The 19,298-nt window shown below is 41.1% G+C and overlaps 1 protein-coding gene and 1 pseudogene across 2 annotated transcripts in view; both read right to left on the reverse strand.

The window, feature by feature from the left end:
* Gli3 (GLI family zinc finger 3) overlaps window positions 1–19,298 on the reverse strand; it is a 274,470-nt gene that overhangs the window by 66,205 nt on the left and 188,967 nt on the right. For both annotated transcript variants that reach the window (XM_087589731.1, NM_080405.2), the window contains 3 exon segments: window positions 8,745–8,958; window positions 7,923–8,036; window positions 6,440–6,580 (listed from right to left, as the gene is read on the reverse strand). In XM_087589731.1, the coding sequence (XP_087445857.1) occupies window positions 6,440–6,580; window positions 7,923–8,036; window positions 8,745–8,958 (469 nt within the window).
* Window positions 18,073–18,166, reverse strand: LOC120098021 (U2 spliceosomal RNA; annotated as a pseudogene).

Here is a 19,298-nt window from a genome sequence, read left to right on the forward strand (position 1 = left end):
CATTAACTTTGTCTCCAACAGCTTCAATTTCTTTTTCTGAATAAAAACTAATATCCTTGAATATACTTGAATTATTCCACTTTATCCTAATCTCTCAAAGTCAAACTAGAAAAGGAACAAATAAGTTAAAAACTATGACAGCTTGAAATATGAGACATGGGAATTAAAGCTGTAGGTGACGGAAGAAATCACTTTGGGGCACCTTTAGGAACAACATGTCTACCTCGCTATGTGTAGTTCTCAGAATTTACCTGTGACTTGACAATGTAGGGGTGGAGCAGGCTGGTCTAAGTTCATGCTCTCGTCCTATATAAGGTCTGCTGAGGATAAGGCTCTTTTACATTTTCTTGCTGACATTAATTGTTATAGAAAAATAGCAGTATTTGGCTAACCTCAGAAAAACATAAATGTCCCTGAATCTTCAAAGTCTTTACATTAGAAATGGCTTCACATTCTTGGAACAGGTTTATGACAAAGCAGGAACAGGATCTCCAACCTCAACTGCAGTTATTTCAGAGGCTAGAGTCTGAGTAATTCCTTGGGTCTGCAGAAAAACAATGTTGGGGGTGTTTCATAGAGAAGAGAGGCTTGGCTGGCAGTGGGTCATGCTGAGGACTACTGAGTGACCAATCTTAGCAAGTGTAATTTCCAAATCACTCTGCCATTGTATACACGGATATCATACCTCTGCCCAGCAGCCCACATGTAGATTTCTTTTCTCTTTCTTTTCTTTTATTTTACCAAAGATTAAAAAAACAAACCAAACAAAGCGAAACAAACAACAGGTCAGCCATCCTTCCTTTTTAATCTGAACATTCCAAAGTAGGAGTTTTACCAACACTGGAAGTGGAAGTTTTGGGGACAAGTGGAGGCCGCTTTGCCTTCCAGGTTACAGCCAGTAATGTGTAGACAATTCTGGTTATGCCAATTAGGGATGAGGTGTTACAGGAACGTAGTAGGAAAAATGCTTTTCGAAATCTTACAGCATGTAGGATGGCGTCTGCAGCAGACGGTCCAGTGCAGAGCTGACGGCTAGGGCTTCGGTTTAGTGGTACTTTAAGGAAAGTCTTCCCAAGAGCATCCCAGGACCCTGGAACCTACAGTGTGCTCCTAAAGGTCAGGAGTACATAGGTACTAGGAATTAGGGCCCAGAGCCCATGCCGCTTCTCTGAGGAGGCTTTGTGAACTGGGAAGTTGGTTCCACAACCTTCATATCCTGATTCCATGCTGGTATCTCTACTTGGAGACCCCCTAAGGGCAATCAAAAACAAACTTCACTGCTGTAACAACCTCTAAATAGCCCTATACTTTTCTCTTTCATGGGAAGAATCACTAACATTATACTGAAGGCAATTTTTACGATAGGTGAAACATTTCTTCGTTGTCTTATCTATATTTTCCAAATGTGCTGATCAGTCTTTAAGAGTCCAGGAGGCCAACGCCAGTGCTGAGACTGAGGAGGACACAGCATTCCCTAGCCCATATAGTCTGAGTCCAGCAACAATTAATATAAAATGAGCCTTAGAATGGACACAAGAACCCCAAAGACCAACAGATTCATTGTGCCATCCTTTCTAACCCAGTCATCAAAGAATGAACAGGAGTTGGAATTGCCTCATTTAGACCCAATGTCTGTTTCTCACCAGGCCCAGTATGTGATGTCTGCTTGGCCTTGGACATTGGGCACAGTATTTATTTTCACAACTGTTTCACATTCTGAGAAGTGAGAAAATAATGTCTGAAAGAGTCACGAGGTACCTGGGAGAGCATCCTGAAGCAGAGAAGGGATGAGGCTGCTACTCAGAATCTAGTTGAGGCCATGGGTCGCTTTAACACACAACCCTCATTCCTTGCCCCTTCATTCCAATCTCTTAGACATATTTAGATGGAAATGCTTTCTGCAGGTGAAAATTTTGTCACTAACTTCATAGAAAAACAAGACCCTTAAGGCAACAATCATTACAGAGTAACTCTGAAGTTTGTAGCTTTTATTCTGTATTTTACATACCAAGTTTCTAAATAGTTAGAGCAGGAGAACTAGCAACTCCATGGAGAAGGAAATAAGATCAAAATCTCTACTTGTTCATTTCAGATTCTAGACACAAAACCAATCTCTCTCTGCCTCACATCTGAGACCATTCTCACATCTTAAACCCAACTTTGTATCAGGTAAAGATATTCGATGCAACTTACTATAGTGATAAAAATTAGACAAGGGATATGAAATACAAATTTAGGATTGGGGATTTAATATGAAAACAATGTATTCACATCAAGCTTTACTGTGTGATACAATTCTACACCTGAATCTCTGATATCAAAATGATTTTTATGCTGTAAATGTACAGAATTTGTTTTCAACTGGCAGCCAAAGTGATTAGGAGGGAACTTCAGCATGCTTTTGGAGATCAAAATTTGCAGCATGTAAAAAGCATTTATAATCCAGGTAGGTGGCTAATCATTCTACCAAAAAAAATTTTAAAAAGGCACCATGCTTTAAAGGTGCAGATGCAGGATTACATTGACTTAAATGCCACCCAGCTGAAGTCAGAGGTTATTATAAATCCATTTCCTGGTCAGTTTTATGCTACCCTGACCATTTGTATTTGCCAAGGCACGGTCGTCCTGGCGCATGTTGCTAGAAATTACATTGAGAATAAAACTGTTATGAACTAATTTTACTTTCTGTAGACTGTTGGGAAAGTTCTTGTATGTATTAATCCCTAAACAAAACTAGAGAAGATTTGTTCAGGGGCAGTGTTTAAGAGTTTGTGGATTTGTTTAAGAGTGGCAGTGCCATCTCAGAAGCTGGACAAGGCAGACAATGACTACTCCAATTCTCTTCTTTCAGATTTCAACAATGATGTTTACAAGCATAGGGAGCCAAGGAGCAAGGCCACTCTAAAGTGTACAACTCTTTTACAGTTACTCCTTTTTGTTTTATTTTAAGAAGGCTTGCCATGTGTTGCTGAGAACACAGTATCATTTGCCACTAAATCATTCAGGTTTCAGAGAATAAAAGACGTCCTTGAGCTTCATGCTGTGAAAATTTTGAGTGAATCCACAACCAAAAGGGTAGAATTACTTCTAGGACAAAATTCGAAGAAAGAAGCAGAGCTGGGCAAAGTCTAGAAGGTGGATGCGGCCTCTTACCATGGCACAGGCTGAGTTAAATAAGAAACAGCGAAGTCTGGGGCAACCAACACAGCCTGGCTTTAGAAGCGTATTTACACTTCACACATGGGACCTCAGTAACATGAGACACAATAGTAAAATCTGGCAAATTCAAACCTGAACAGAAATATGGAATTTCAGCTTACCCTGAAACATTACAATATATGTCTTTCAGAAATCAGGTTTGGATCTTGACAAATCCATCAGAAATGCAATCAATCAAAAGGACTTGTAATTAACTTTTTACTACATACTCTTCTAGTGCTTCTGTTGCTTTCTATTTTAGCTGATACCAAGTAAGAGTCAAAGGATATCAGAATCCTGGTGAACAGAAAAAACATCTACACTTTCCTAGTTTCTGGCTAAAAAAAAAAAGTAAATTCATCGAAAATTTAATACTAGCTTGAGAGCAACTAGGCCCAGCTATAATTATCTTGCTGTGAAATAAAATTAATTACACATCACTGTGATAACAGATCCCTGTTGCAGCACATATAGAATAACACTGGGAAACTAAGGGGCTTGAAATAAAAGGGAATAGGAGGAAAGGCAATATTCTGACTATCTGTTCAGACAGTAACAGAAGAGGTAATCTTTCCCCTAGAACACAGTGTGCACTGTACTAGAAGAAAGACTACTGGCAGGGAAGGCCAGCCAGTTCCTAATTCCCTTCTTCAACTTTGAGATTTGCTAATGTGAAACACATGTCTCTCTTTTGCACCAAGTTCAAATAACTCTGGAATTCCAACCTTGCAGCTCAGCGACTGAAGCAGAACAAGGGGAGAACTTGTCAGGATTTAAGGGCTTTCAGCAAAGCCCTTCAATTGCAGCCAGTACCCTATTCCACGGCAGGATATCAATTATAGATAGTGACTTGCTTTAGCAGGCAGTCGGGACTGTCAGACACTAGATAGACAACCATGAAGAATCATGAATCTTTCTATTAACTGTAAGAGGGGGGAAAGAATGGGTCATGGCTATAAATAAGGCAGAGCAGCAGAATGGTTTAACACCTTGCCGCTTGGTTGTATGTGGCATGAAAATCCGACTAATAAGAAAATGTCTGTTCTCCAAGGGAGGTGTCAAAAACCAAAATGGTGACGGCTTCCCTCTGTCCCTAAAAACAGGCTTTGCAAATAGTATATATTCCATCTGTCACCAAAGTAATTAGGTAGACGTGAAGTACCTGTTACTTCAATTAACAAAATATAAAGCACCTATTCTGCCCACAGCCACCACTAATGCATCCAGCAGCACCCAGAGCAGGAAAGAACGGTACAGGCAATGTACAAGCAACTGAAACGCATACATGTGGAATTATTACCCAGAAATAGGAGGTATATGAACCACAGGTTTATTAGTTATAACATCCAGTTCACTTAATTCGGTTTGCTTACTCTGGTAAATTAGTTAGGACTAAAATGAAGGTTATAAAGGTACCACACTGGATTGTGACTAAACCTGGACACCGATCTCCTCCCTGTGGTTTAGATTCTTAGCACTCTGCTCTGTGTGTGAAGCCATGATGAGGGGAGATGGGTTCCATGTAACTGTAAAACACTATGGTCATTCAAGCAGCCTTCTCGTACAACAGTTCCAATCGATGGGGACAGCACAAGAATCTTGGTGTTGAGATTATGTAAATTAGCTACAACAGTCACTACCCTTACAACAAAAAAGGACAAAAGGCCTAACACCCAAATCAGCCTTGGTATCAGTGTAGTAGTAAAACGGTTACGGTGCCGCCATACCCCTCATCCTCACTGGTAATGTTCCTGGCATATGGTACTACTTGAGAATAATTCGGCATGGAAAAAGTCCTAACTTCTCATTGTTAATATTACAAGGCCTTTGTGCTTTCCATTAAAGCAGTCAGCACAAATAAAGAGTCATTAAGCCAGACTTAGTTTAAAAATAATACTTGAATAAAACCAAAGAGGATGGAAAAAAAAACCATCAAATTACATGTGTGGAAAAACCTGAAAATATACCTTAATTAAAAACATTTGACTCACTTTTTTGGCTGTACTTGAGAAATCTATATTTATACGGATACAAAGAGGCATAATTTAAAAAGAAGAGGTGAGGCCCTGCTGGTAAGATGTGGAATCTAACATTCTGTGTATGGGGTTTCTCATAATCTGGTGTGCTGGACGTGACACAATCAGTACAGCAGCAGTTCTCAACCTGTAGGTCATAACCCCTTTGTGGAGTTGCATGTAAGATATCCTACATATAAGATATTTACAGTATGACTCATGGCAGTAGCAAAATTACAGTTATGAAATAGCAGCAAAATGACTTTGAGGTTAGGGAGATCACCACTACATGAAGGACTATATTAAAAGGTCACAGCATTAGGAAGGTTAAGAAGCACTGTACTATAAGGATGCTTAATCAGCCTTTGTATCATAGTAGAAGCATAAGAAACTGCCCTCTTTGATAAGACCATCCTTAGTGCATTAACAGAACACGGTGCTTCTGTAGAGAAGTCATCTCCAACTACATCTTCTTATTCCAGACACTCTAAATCCTGTTCCATGTCAGTTGTTTTTGGTCCCATCTGTCTAGAAGGTTCTACAGGGATCTGAGATTGAGCTAAGCATGATGAAGTCTCAGCAAAGGAACCTTGGGTATACCGCATCTTCAGAAATAACACTAGAGAGTGAGCAAAAGATACCTGGCCTTGGTTTGGTAAGAGAAGGAAAGATGTCACAATGTGACTTCTGTGAGGTTTCTACCATAAAACACAGTTTTTTTCCTTGCAAGCTTTAATCCACAATGTTGCCTTCAGGTCAAAAACAAAGCATTACATTGCTACAAACAAAAGAGGCCGCTTAAACTTTGAGGTCTGCAAGAGGAAAAAAAAAAGACCCATCTGTTTTTGCAATATTTTTATATTGTTACTGGGTCTTGAAAGGGGGAATCAAACTTAGTTAAAAGGTTAATAATAATTCATGTCCAGCTTACTATTACTCAATAACCATCAAAGCCTCTAACTCAAAATAGTGTTTTCTGGCTTACAGGATCAGAGTCATTACACTCTCTATTGAAGACTTTATTGAATTTTACACTAAGCTTTAGCTGACTGAACAGGTCAAGCACCATGGCTCAGGATTTCCTTTATTCTCAGAAAATCATAAAGCCCCCTCCAGTTCTCAGTGCTGCCAGCTAAGAAACTTGACTCCGTGCAGGGTCAGAGAAGCTGACCCCATGCAAAGGTCGCTGATTTGGGAAGCTGCGTCCCTGAGCACCAGTCACTTACATGCACAAGCTGATCCTGGGTGTCGAACTCTCTTGTGCAGCCTTCCCAGTGGCAGTTTGTCTCATAGATGACTTCAGGCTCCTGCTTGCTTTCATCTTTGTCCCCTTCCTCCTTGACTAGGGTTGTTCCCTCCGGCTGTTCCTGTAAGGGCAAAAGCAAGAAACAGAGAAAGAAAATCAGGAATAGTGGAAAAGAAAGAAAAAAAGCTGAAACCAGTCCCTGCTGCCTAGAATATGTACCAAACTGACATCTTAATCAAACAAACAAACACAAGACAAACAGCAAACAAATCCAAGGCAAAAGTAAAATAACAAAAAACATCAGAGTAGCGATTTTTATTTGCTACTCCAAATTGTCCCTATTTTGTATGGATACTCTTCAATCTGCTTATTTATTGCTATATCTTATAATGCAGGCAGATAGCATTTTAATACTTTTAGTTCTTCCCCCTGATGTGAAAGGTACTTTGTAGACTTTTCTATTAGGGGTCGTGGCTTCTTGATTTAACACCAGGTCTTCAGGGAAATGTCTGTCTGCCTCATGGCTGAGGCCATGGAAAGCACATCTGATGCTCTGCACAGACTTTCCTAGTCCTGTATTGTGGCTTCTCAGTGAACGCAATGCAAAGAGTTTCTAGGATTCTCGGCACTAGCTAGACAGACAGATCTGAGTCCCGATTTAGGCTTACATGATAAACTGTTTATGCATGCATCATAGTGTAAGTAGCAAGGTTCTTTGTTCCCTAGCAAACTGTGAGAAGGATGGTTTCAGAACTCCCTCCCTAGCAGAACCTAATTCAATACTCAAAATTTTCATGGAGGGACCCATTGTCTTACTTCAGTAAGGATTTATTGAACCATACTGATGATAGCAAGGTTCACACTTTATGAACCTTTAGACTTTCAATCAGCTCTGACTTGGGGGGAACAGCACTGATTAAACTTGTCCTATCTGGCTTAAGAGCATAAGAAATGGCAATCTGGATATACCCTACCTGTTCTTTGGTAAAGCCAGATGTAAATGATCAGCCTATTTGGCTGGGCTTTAGTCTCTCCTGTTCTCTAAGCTTTTTGACCAAGTAAGAAGTACCAAAATAAGAAAAGTGGAGTATACGATTAATGAAGGGGACATTATTATAAACTCTGCCTGAGCTTAAGCATGGGGTCAGAAGCTCAGGAATTTAGGCCCAAGGTCATGGAGGTTAATCATACCTATGAACAGAAATAGATGGGTTTAACCAAGCACTCTATGGACTGTGGTGGCTCAAACTTCTAAGCTATCTCACCTATGAGGAAAACATACCCCACATAACATCCTTCATTGCCAGAGAAATGAATTCAATCAATCCCTAATGGGGTCATGCGGCACCAATGTCAAGATTACAGTGGGTAAGAAAATGTTGTGTATGAACTGGAGGATTAGGAACTGACCCAAAATCACTATGAGAGAAGTAAAGGCTCTTCTTAAAGCCTGGGTGCCTTACCTGCTGCCCCCGTGATCCTGGGCTGGGGAGGTCTTCATCGGGCTTGATCTTGGACCGCTTATTATGCATAGGGTCACCGGTACTACTCACTGCAGACTCACTTGTGGGTTTGCTCTGCAGGTCATATTTGCAGACAATTCAGGGTTTTATTAATAAATAGAACTCAAGTAAAAATGTTACTGAAAACAAACAAGCATGTTTGATAATATAACAAGGATTCTGTTAGTGCCAGTCACCCATGGAAGAGTCCAGATGATGCTAGATAATGCATTCCTTACCTCTGACTCAAGAGTAGCAATTGCTTGTGGCTTTTAAAAGCTTGAAGCACAGAGAAAGTGCCCTAGACTTCAACAAGCTATAAAGTTATTTTCAAAAATGTTGAGTTTGGGTGGTAGATCAGTACAAACTATGAGTGAAGTTCCTCAATTATAGGTTCTAGACTTTTTCCTTAAATCACACCTGGCTGGCAAAAGAGTAGAGAGCTGGTATTTTATGATTACTACTGAGGGTGGTCCACTGGTTACAGTGGAGGGAGTCAACAGTGGCTGAGAGTTCACGCCAGACTATATATAGTCTGCATCAATAGGAGATGCAGTTTATAGATGGTTAGAGTGGAGCCGTATCAGCCAGCCCACTTATGATCATAATCAAATGGTTCTGGTGGAAGATACCCTGGTTCACATTCATCAAAACCAAATACACCTTTAGAGAAAAGTCGCGATGCCGCCTGAAGCCTCGACAATGATGAACTCTATGACCCTAACCACCAGTGTGATGATAAGGCCTCTGCTGACCAAGATGAAACAAAGCGGCACCCCTCACCTGTGAAGACTCAGAAGGGCCAGAGCTGACCTGGACAGGGTTCAGAACCGTCGGAATCCCAGGGATGGGTCTCTGCGTTGGAAATGTTGGAGCAGGGTGGATGAGGGGAGGGCTATGTCCAAATGCTGAACCTAAGCTCTGCTGTCGGCTTAGGATCTGTTGATGCATATGGAGAGACACGGGGGCGGAGGGGTAGGTGAAGCTCAAAGCAGGGCTGTGGAAGAAGACAAGAAAGAAAAGTATCACTTACGCTGACATCAGGAAGTATCACAAACTAAAAATATTTACAGCTTTAACTGAAGCCACCCAAATCACGCCAGGCAGATCTGTGTGTTTCAATGAGAAAAAGAAACGATCACTGCCAAGAGCCTTCGGTACTTCCAAGAAAAGGCAGAGCAAGGTCAGACATGTGTGCACATCTGCCCAGATCACAACCCTGATGGAAGATTCCAGAAAGTGGAAATAAGGGGCATCAGCTCAATAATAACTATTTATTGCAATAACAAACTTCATAGAGAAAAAGAATGGGTGACTACATGCTTTTTCATAGTACTTCTAAGTGCTCTGGGTTCCACTTGTTCTTGTGCATGGAGCAATTTCTTTAATCTTAGCTCACCCCGATCGCTTTCATACGTCTCCAGATCTTATTACAAGAGGAAAGAAAATCAATTGGTTAAATGTGTTTTGAACACCGCACTTGTCATATCACTCATTTGTTTGTAAAGATGGAAAGCTCGGCCCATCCAGAATACCACCTAAAGAATTTCCATCAGTGCCATCTGGTTACAGACGCTGATGGATTAAGCTCTCCCCACTGAAATCAGTGATCAATGTGCTCTGATGAAGGAATATTCCAGTGGGAGAGCTCAGCTCCTTCCTCCAGCAAACTGGCATTAAATGTCTATTACAACTCATTACGCATGTTAATGCCTGTCACCACTTTATTTTGTCACATATTTCCCAGGTCACAGTCAGTTCCCAGGAAATGCTACCTTAACTTCAAGATACTCAAGCCAGTAGCCAATGCCCAAATGCTTCTTTGTGTAAGCATATTAGGAATCGAATCCTCTAAAAGCAGACAGACTGTGGAGGACTTTTCCAGTGGCTTACAAATACATGGCGAACTAATAATTGTAGGCATGGAAATTTTTCCACTATAAAAAATTCTGAAAATAAATGTACTGTATACACACACACACACACACACACACACACACACACACACAGTAACTATAATTTTAGCCAGAAAGATCCAGCATTTCTAATAATATTAAAGGTAGAACTCATGCAAATTTCCAATCTGGTGGGTTAATTACTATTGCTGCTAAGCACATTAACTGAGAATAAAATAATTACAATTACAAAATTCAAACCATTTCAAAAATTTTAAGTAATAATTCCAAAGATATACTCCCTTCATTAACACAACTTTACATTTTTGTCTATTTGACTATAGCCCATAAAAGGGCGGCTTCAATACGAATTCATTACGATTATTCCTACAGAGAGTTTTCTGTTACAATAGCTTACCCATTTAAAAGTGAATACCATTAAGAATACCCTTAGAGAAATTTACCAGGCTTTGAGGGTTTCGCCTTTTATTTTACATTGTATTTCCTTAATAAAGGAAAGCAGAAACATGGTAAAAACAGTGATTGTTCACAGTAAGTTAGAATAAGTAGTAATATTCCATTCTGCAGTGCTATACTTTCTGCCTGTATTTCTGTAAGCCGCCATGAATGATTACAGCAAAACTCACCTAAGGTAGCTGTGAGGATGATTGATAGGGCATTAATCAAAAGATGCATATCTACCTCAGAATTTGTTCACAAGCTTTCTTCTAATAGCTGATTTCATGTTCACTGAGCTCTGTGCCAGTTCGTCCAATTTATTTTTCAGTGTACAAGCCATTTATCAAAACCCACAATGATTTAACACCTCCACCTCCTTTGGGTGAATGGGTATTACTACATGTAACTACCTTATTCTACTCATTAAAGACACAAAACCCGAAGACCCTACTTCAGGTATAATTAGAACGTCAACACTCCCTCCATTAACCTCTATATGCATTATTTGTAGTTTCTCAGGGGCCTAAACTATCCAGCAGGCTGATGGAGGGAAACTTAGGAAGAGGCCAGTGATACTTTAAACTGCAGTTGACATCAGACTTGGAGGCTTAAAAATAGAGTAGTTGACTGGGAGTCGAGATGACTAAAGGGTAGTACTTCAATAAGCAGAAAATGCCCATGTCTACTTTAGGAAGAAGCAGATGAATCAAGGGTCAGCATCCCAAAGAGGTTCCATAGCATGACAGTCCTCCTTGACCATGGGTGGATAAGAATTTGAGGTGTTCACTACTCTTTGGTAGTACTCTTTGGGCCTTGCTTTTCACTAGTGAAACCAGGGAACTGAAATAAGTACGTTCTAGAATTTACTGAAACTACTAGGCAGCAAGACTGACAGACAAACCTAGGATTTCTCAGCCTTCGTGGTTTATTATAAACCAAGAACAGACAGATGATCTTGTCTGTATGCCAGGATCTAGGTACTGCAAACCGGGAACTACCAAGATGTTTCTGATGAGCTTGGAGCAAGCCACTGACACAGCTCCTGGAGAGTGCTGCCGATGGGCTGCTCGCAGCTCCAGATCACGAACCAGTTTAGAATCTAATGGAAAGAAAGAAAACCCCACAAAGTTCTAGGTTCTGTCACAGCATCCACATTAGCAAATTTTGCAGTCCATGCTGCTCAGAACACTGTCTACAGAGTTCTCAGACCAAGTTCTAAAGGTAAAGCAGAGAGTGGGCCATGCAAGATGGGATATAGCAACTAAGAGGCCAAACACACTATCAAATGATACCCTTCATGTGAGAAAGATGTGCAGAGAACTTTCTTAGCACTTGACAGGGAGCCAGGCAGCCCAGGCCTTTGCATCTTATGAGCGAGTCTAAGCAGGAATGGCCACAGAAAGGAAAGCCTTCTATACGTCTCTGGCCCCTTGGTACAGAGGCAGTCACGCTGTAAGGTGGCACTTTCTGTGTTCCCTACTCAGATCCCTTTGTGTCTAGAATGAAGCATGAGGCCTAGGCTCCTGCTTCCTGTCTCCTCCATGCTTAGAGACTGCTCACACTCTGGCTCCAGTTGCCATCCATCTCACTCTGGGTCTCTCCTGACAGATTCTCTGGTCGTTCTCTCCCAGGACTCTGGTCATTAATTTAATGGCACAGACAACTCAAACAGAAATCAAGATCTGCAGCTTAACCACACCTACATATTAGGTAACTCGTTCATAGGTTCAAGGGATTAGAACATGAGCATCCTGGGGGATATTATTCTGTCCATCATACTCAGCATACTGACCGAGGAGGGAGGGAGGGAGGGAGAGAAAAAACCCCCAAACACACACACACACACACACACACACACACACACACACACACACACACACACACACACACCAGCATTCCTCTGAAAGCTACAGACATCATATGCACCAAACAGCATGAGGGCAGCAAAGCTAACATTTAACTTCACTTCTCCCAATTTGATAGCAGAACAGACTTTGTTGATTACAAAGGACAAAATTAGGAACAACAGCTTAATTGCACTTAAAGAGTATGCCTCAGAAGCCCTCACCAAATAGTGCATGTATTCATTCCACGATTCTCTACAAAGTATCAATACTATTGAGATTTCTTATAGAAAACAGGCCTACCTGCCCAGGACTGTTGCCATCTACAGTGGGCTGGGCTCTCCCAGATCATCACTGATTTACAAAAAGGCCCATAGCCAATCTGATGGAGGCAATTCCTCAAGAGAGATTCCTTTTTCCCAGATATGAGTAGGTTAAGTCAAACTGGCAAACATTTCCATCACAAACACTTACAGAAGCTAGGCCCTGGTATCCTTTGACACTGGTCACCCGAGTAACAAACACAGAGTAAAAGGGTAGGAAAGTGCATTTCAGATTCGGACTAATCAGCACCAGTGTATGGTTACTGAGATGTTTGTTTAGCAGGGTCCTAGACCCCATGGCTTCCTTGCAACATCCTGAGCAGAGGTGCTCACGCACACTTCTGAGAGGAACTCAGAGAGCAGCAACCCTCTATGTGGACAGCAGCTCATTTCCCAAAGACTTAAAAACAAAACCTTCAAAGCAGAAAGATGGCTCAATAGTTAAGAATACTCACTGCTATTACAGAGGACTGGGGTTCAGTACCTAGCACCCACATGGTAGCTCAAAACTATTATTTTAATTCCAGAGAACCTGATTTCCTCTTTTGGCCTCGGTGGGCACCAAGCACACAAGAAACGCAGATGCATGCAAACACTCATATACAATTTTCAAAATACTAAGATTCTCAAAATCTGAGACCGAAAGTTCTACCTTGTACATATATTTTATCAAAAATCTGAGGAACAAGATTTTTAAGCAGTGGCAAAACACATGCCTGGCTTGCCGGGAAGCCTTAGGTTCAACTTTCATCCCCCCCACCACAAAAAGTGCAAATCTGGTTGTTTCTTCATATTGCAGCAAATAATACAGCAGTTTCTTGCATGGATATCTCCTGTTAGAATCACCAACTGTCCCAAACTGGGTAAATTTGGAGATGTTAGCAGAACAAAGATACGTAAAACAATTAAATTTAATTGTCATTAGTTATACACAATGCATCTTTTATTCGTCAATTCCAGAAATTTGAACTGAGTACTTTCTATCTACATGTCTTGCTATATGTAGTCAGAAAGCTATATATTAATTATAATAAATATGGAAAAACATAAAATGCAGTCATGTATGGCACACATTACTTGTCACATCAATCAGTTATGAGTCTGCACACATATACACCCACCCAAACAAAGTATGCGCATGTACACACACATTACTATATAAATGGACAAAGAAAGTTCATACTAGAAATAAATCAATAAATATTTATTCAACTTTACTATTAACAGGCATTTTAAAGTCATCATATTCAAATCACATGGAAAACCCCCATTAAGATAGCTTCCATGAAGACCCTAAAATGTGTTTTTAAAGTGTTGAGGAATTTCACGTATAGTGGGAAGTAGGAGAATGATGCTAAATTTCTTAATAATTGTGCTATCAATAAAGCCACTTGGTTTGTACTGATGCAGCCCTTTCCACTGGAAGAAGTGATTGTGTTTACATAAAAATGAGAGCCAGGAGGAAGGCACATTACTCAGCGACAGGTCATGTACTGGTAAAACTAGTTTACAATGCGGTCACATGAAATAGTACACAGAAACATCATTTGTGTGTTAACTTTGTAAAAAGCAGTGTTTTGTCTGAAAATAACAGTTTTTTGCTTATAGTAACGACTCGATTCCCTATCCATATATATATATATATATATATATATATATATATATATATATATATATATATATATATGAAATGGTGGCCAGAGGTGTTACTCTTTTATTCTTTTTTGGGTCAAACCACAACAAAGCTGGGGTTAAGTATGCCACAACTTTAATCCATGTGAATGAAAGCCTCCTAAGTTTCTGAGGTCATCTCCAAAATCTCTCAGTGACTGAGAGTGAGCTGAACAGAGCTGGTTAGGAAGGTGGCTAACGAGAGAACGAGGTTACACGAGAGCCCCGAAATGGAAGGTAAAATGACACAGCATGTCTCAAAGGCGCAGTTCCTAAATCCAGTGGACTGTGTATACAATAGCTCACTCCTCCGAGTCTAAGGGAATGCCTTGCTTCAAATGTAAACTCTTCTCTCCTTAGTGGCCATCAATAAGCACATGCTTCCTAACTTGCCAAGCCTTATTTTCAGATGTGAAGTGGGTTTAAGACAGGGTCTCAAAGTTCTTCATGTAGATTAGGTAGTACCTGACCTAAGAGATACGCCCCAGAGTGCGAGGACTAAAAATGTGTGCACTTGGTTCAGGTAAGAACATTCTGAAAAGAAACAAAGTGCTACTAAAAACGGGGACATGAATTAGGCTAGTTCTCTAAAGGCAGAACGGAAGGGCTCTGCTTGCTTTCTGGCTTCTGCCCCTCCTGAATCTTTTGCTCATGAACCAGTTAAGGCTTGGATGTAAAGTGAGGCAGCACCAGCATAACAGAGGCACCACAACTTGAAACCTGACCTGAGAAGAGCTGCATTCTAATCACACCAGATTTCCTAGTCGTGTTGTGGGTTCTGTGCCAACAGGACGTTCACTTAAAACTCTGGCACCTGCTAAAAAACAGCTACCATTCAAAGAACAGTTCTTTCCAGTTTTGCAGAGAATAGCCTCACAGCTTCTACATAGGCACACGTACATACATACGCACCCAGGTTGTTATACTTGAGAACAAACAAAATAACCTCTGCTTTCATCCATAAAAATTCCTAAGGCCTGTTTAGTAGAAAAGGCAGCAGAAAAAAAAAAAAGGTACTGCACACCCTAGCGTTTATGTTCTTGTAGGCTACCCTAGGTAGCCTTGGAGAATGTGTACGGGGCTTTCTATTGAGAACATCTTGTAGAAAACTAAGAAGCTACATGCTACCAAGCAGCCATGAACAGGAATAGCGACGGCCCACTTTATGGTAAGAGCTGCTTACCAACTTCAAGGCAGTGAGTGTGCTGAGCATGCACACACGGTTAGGAAAGTCATGTTCACATGAGCAGCACCAGTCACCATTACTTCTCGAATGTAAGTGCTATCTCCCAGTATTGTTTTAGCTGTGCTCTTGCCCGCCATTGGAGAGTTCAGAGGAACTATGTCCTGATGCACTGGGCCTGGTGAACAGAAGGAAGATCAGAGGACACACCAGACTGACACTGTGGTGGTTACATGCCTTGACAGTCCACCTCTGAGCATGTCCTCATAGCCTCCTCAGAGCTTCCCATTGTTCTCGTGCCATTGGTCACAGATATTGCATAAGCTAGCTCTGTCAATGTCCCCAAACTTGTGCCCTAGCAAACCTGCCTGTAGCTTACTGTCTTCTAGTTCTCTGGTCCTCCCCTCATTAGATCTATATGCGTAGCATTGCCCTCAGATAGTCTTAAAACCTGTTGCCTATGGTGGTTCTGATTATCTTACAGGTCTCAGCTTCCTGAAACCTGGGTCATTTTCTCTGCAGCAATGACCTGCGGCAATCAAGTAAGCTTGTCCCACCAGCTGCTCAGTTACTCATGTCTGCTTGGAGGCATTTCATCCTGCAAGCTCCCTGAAGGAGAGAAGCTCATTTTCTTACTGTGCAGCTTTTACACCCAGCTTGTAGTTAAACTTATTCAAATGCTGGAGGAAGAAATAATTTGAAGGAAATTATCTTTAAAAAAAGATACTATTAACTACTTTACTAATATTAAAGAGGAAAAATATGCATCTGAGTTTCTAGAAGATGGGAACAGAGATTTTCAAATGTACCGGTAAACTGGCATTGTAGTTATTGATTTCCAGTATGTGTTGTTTCTCCAGTATAAGCAAAACGTCTGCATCACCAGCACAGAGCCAGAGAGCTGTGGAACACACTGCTTCCTACTTCCCAATGGGCAGCATGCGTGGACCTGGAAAATGCTTCCCTGTTCCACAGGGTGCTTACACAGAGAAGGATGATGGCATGAGAAGGAGAGGGCAGAGGCCACAAGAGTCACCACACCACACTTGTCTGTACAGACAATAGAAAAACTGCAATGCCTGTGAAGCTGGAGAGGTGAGCAATTCATTGGGTGATCTGGGAGATAGAACCAGAACTGTAATCTTCACTGCCATACTAGATCTTAAATGGCCAATGAGGAAACCACCTTTGTTTTACCACTAAATTGACCACGGAAAAGCTATACTTGAACTATGGGGAATCCATTCACTAATCACTTCTCCATTCCATTTACATTTGGCCTTTAAAGATAAGGACCACGTGAAATGCCTCCTTTTCCTATGACGGGTTAATACCTGAAGAAGATAAGAGCAGGGCAGTCTACTACTGTGAGTCACGAGCTATTACAATGTTAGGGTTAGCTGTCGATCAAGGAATACAAGTTGCCTGATGCTGTCGTCTGCAGTGGAAACCTTCCAAGTGATGAAGAACTTACAGCTTCCTTAAGTGAAATATTTTATAATATATGTGGGATTTTGAGTTATAGCAGCTCTGGGATAAAAGAGGACTTGGGATACGTACCTAGTCTGACAGAACAGAGTACTATGGGTAATAGGTTTTTCAGTGTAGTTGTTTCATATGATATTTTCAAAGAGTCTGAATTAAAGTAATTTTAAAAATATAAAAATAATATATTAAAAGAGAAATTTGCTGTTTTAAACCTTTTTTTATCAGCTTCTTTGTCTCTGCTTCTATATATACAGTGTTGGTCTGTGGGAATGTAAGACAGTATCCAAATAGATCTTAGCTTCTGGAAAACCAGAATCACTCAGTAAAAAAATAGATGAGGGATATTCTCCTTGTTCACTGGGAGGAAAAACATGAATTTAGTCATTGTATAACTGTGTGCGGTGCTGCATCCATGGTAGAGGACAAAAGTGATGCAGAGATGTAGGAGGAGAGGTCTGGTGCTCTACTCTACCTCAGGAAAATGGGTGGCAACAGAAACCTGAATGACTGCATTATTAAATGACAGCATCCTTACAAACTTAAATGGGTCTGATTCCCTATGTACTACCAACATTTACAGTGAGGTCGGCATTGCAAAACAGTGAGTGTAGAAGTTGGGTGTGTTTGTAGGTAACTAACGAGCAGGAGACGGTGAAGCAGGTAGCAGTGATGCTCAACAAGCACAGGACTGGCCAGCTTCCTCCTTCCATGTCCTCTTATCCAGTTCAACTCCAACATCAAATTTCTTCCTGCTCACTTTCTCTTGCACTGTCCATTCTTCAGAACAGTATCTGCCCTCTGGGTATCCACATGCATCTTTCCCTGACATTTTCTGGTCTATAACTGATGATTGCTGAGGTCGTTTATTTAGGTCTAGGGACAACAATAGACCGAAGTTTATCTGGTAAGTAGAGATGACATGACCATTAGTATATCTACCGCATTATAACAGCACACAGCTGCTCATCACACACTGCATTACCTTCTAGGTAAGAAAAAAAAGTGACATACGATCTTAGCATACCATGAATGTGTATCAAAGACTAATATGACCCACTGACAGGCAAGAAAACGAGGAGAGAAAGAAAATGAGTATGAAATAGTCCGGGGTCACCCGACTATCACAGGATCTTTTGAAACTGAACTGGTCTTTAAAGTGAATCTGTTCTTCCACTTTTAATGAAATGATAATTTTAAGTCAGGACACCAGTGGTCTCTGACGTGCTGCGCCTCCTTCTCGGAGCAACTGTAGGATATCACAAAGATAAGAATAAATGACGCTACCTGAACATTTCCACGGCATATTCTACACTTGATCTTAGCCAAAAGGCCGAGAAGTGATCCACGGCATATTCTAACCTGAAATCTAAGAAACCATAAAGAGTAAAGCAAGCATATAGGGATACGTGAGAGAAGAATGAACTGATACATGAGAGAAGAAAGAAGAACTGTCCCCAAAGTCATTTTGCAGCTAAAGGTGTTGTTCAGTAGGAGAGCAGCTGCCTGGCTTAGCTAAGGTCCTGATTTCAACCTCTAGTGCTACCACTTCTCCACAAAAGCCACCAAGTGGCATGTGTAACTATTATTTGCGTAAATATCACAGTATGTGACATTTCTTTTTCTTTTTTTTTTTTTCGGAGCTGGGGACCGAACCCAGGGCCTTGCCCTTGCTAGGCAAGCGCTCTACCACTGAGCTAAATCCCCAACCCCAGTATGTGACATTTCTATATGGATGTTTTTAGTTGTTACAAAGTTGCAAAATCTCAGCAAGTTAAGATATAGTTTACGGGGCTGGAGAGATGGCTCAGTGGTTAAGAGCACTGACTGTTCTTCCAGAGGACCTGAGTTCAAATCCCAGCAACCACATGGTGGCTCACAACCATCTGTAATCAGAACTGATGCCCTCTTCTGGTGTGTCTGAAGACAGTTACAGTATACTCATATAAATAAAATAAAATAAAAGATATAGTTTACGGTCGCAGATGACCCAAGAACACAGCCAGAACAGGAACAAGCTGCAGTGTTGGAGAGCAGCTGAAACATCACTAATGCAGCACAGCCCGGCCAGTGCTATCGTCTCCTAGACTCACCACTGCAGCTTCAACTTTACCCAATGAGAAAAAGGAAATTTTGTCCCACTTTGGATACACATCACCTTCACAAAACACTGACCTGGGGTTGGGGATTTAGCTCTGTGGTAGAGCACTTGCCTAGGAAGCGCAAGGCCCTGCGTTCGGTCCCCAGCTCCGAAAAAACGAACAAAAAAAAAAAAAAAACAAAAAACAAAAAACAAACAAACAAACAAAAAACACTGACCTTTCCAACACACTGGATAGATTACTTGCAGCTGTTAAATATGCAAATTAGGGCCACACTTGGGATATGACTACAGGCAGACCCACGAAGCCTCCGTTTGTGACTACAGCAGTGGGTCCCGAGACACCGTAGACCCCTTTCTATGTACTGACTACACT

Source organism: Rattus norvegicus, chromosome 17, assembly GCF_021556685.1.
Source record: "Rattus norvegicus strain SHRSP/BbbUtx chromosome 17, alternate assembly SHRSP_T2T, whole genome shotgun sequence".
Taxonomy (NCBI): Eukaryota; Metazoa; Chordata; class Mammalia; order Rodentia; family Muridae; genus Rattus; species Rattus norvegicus.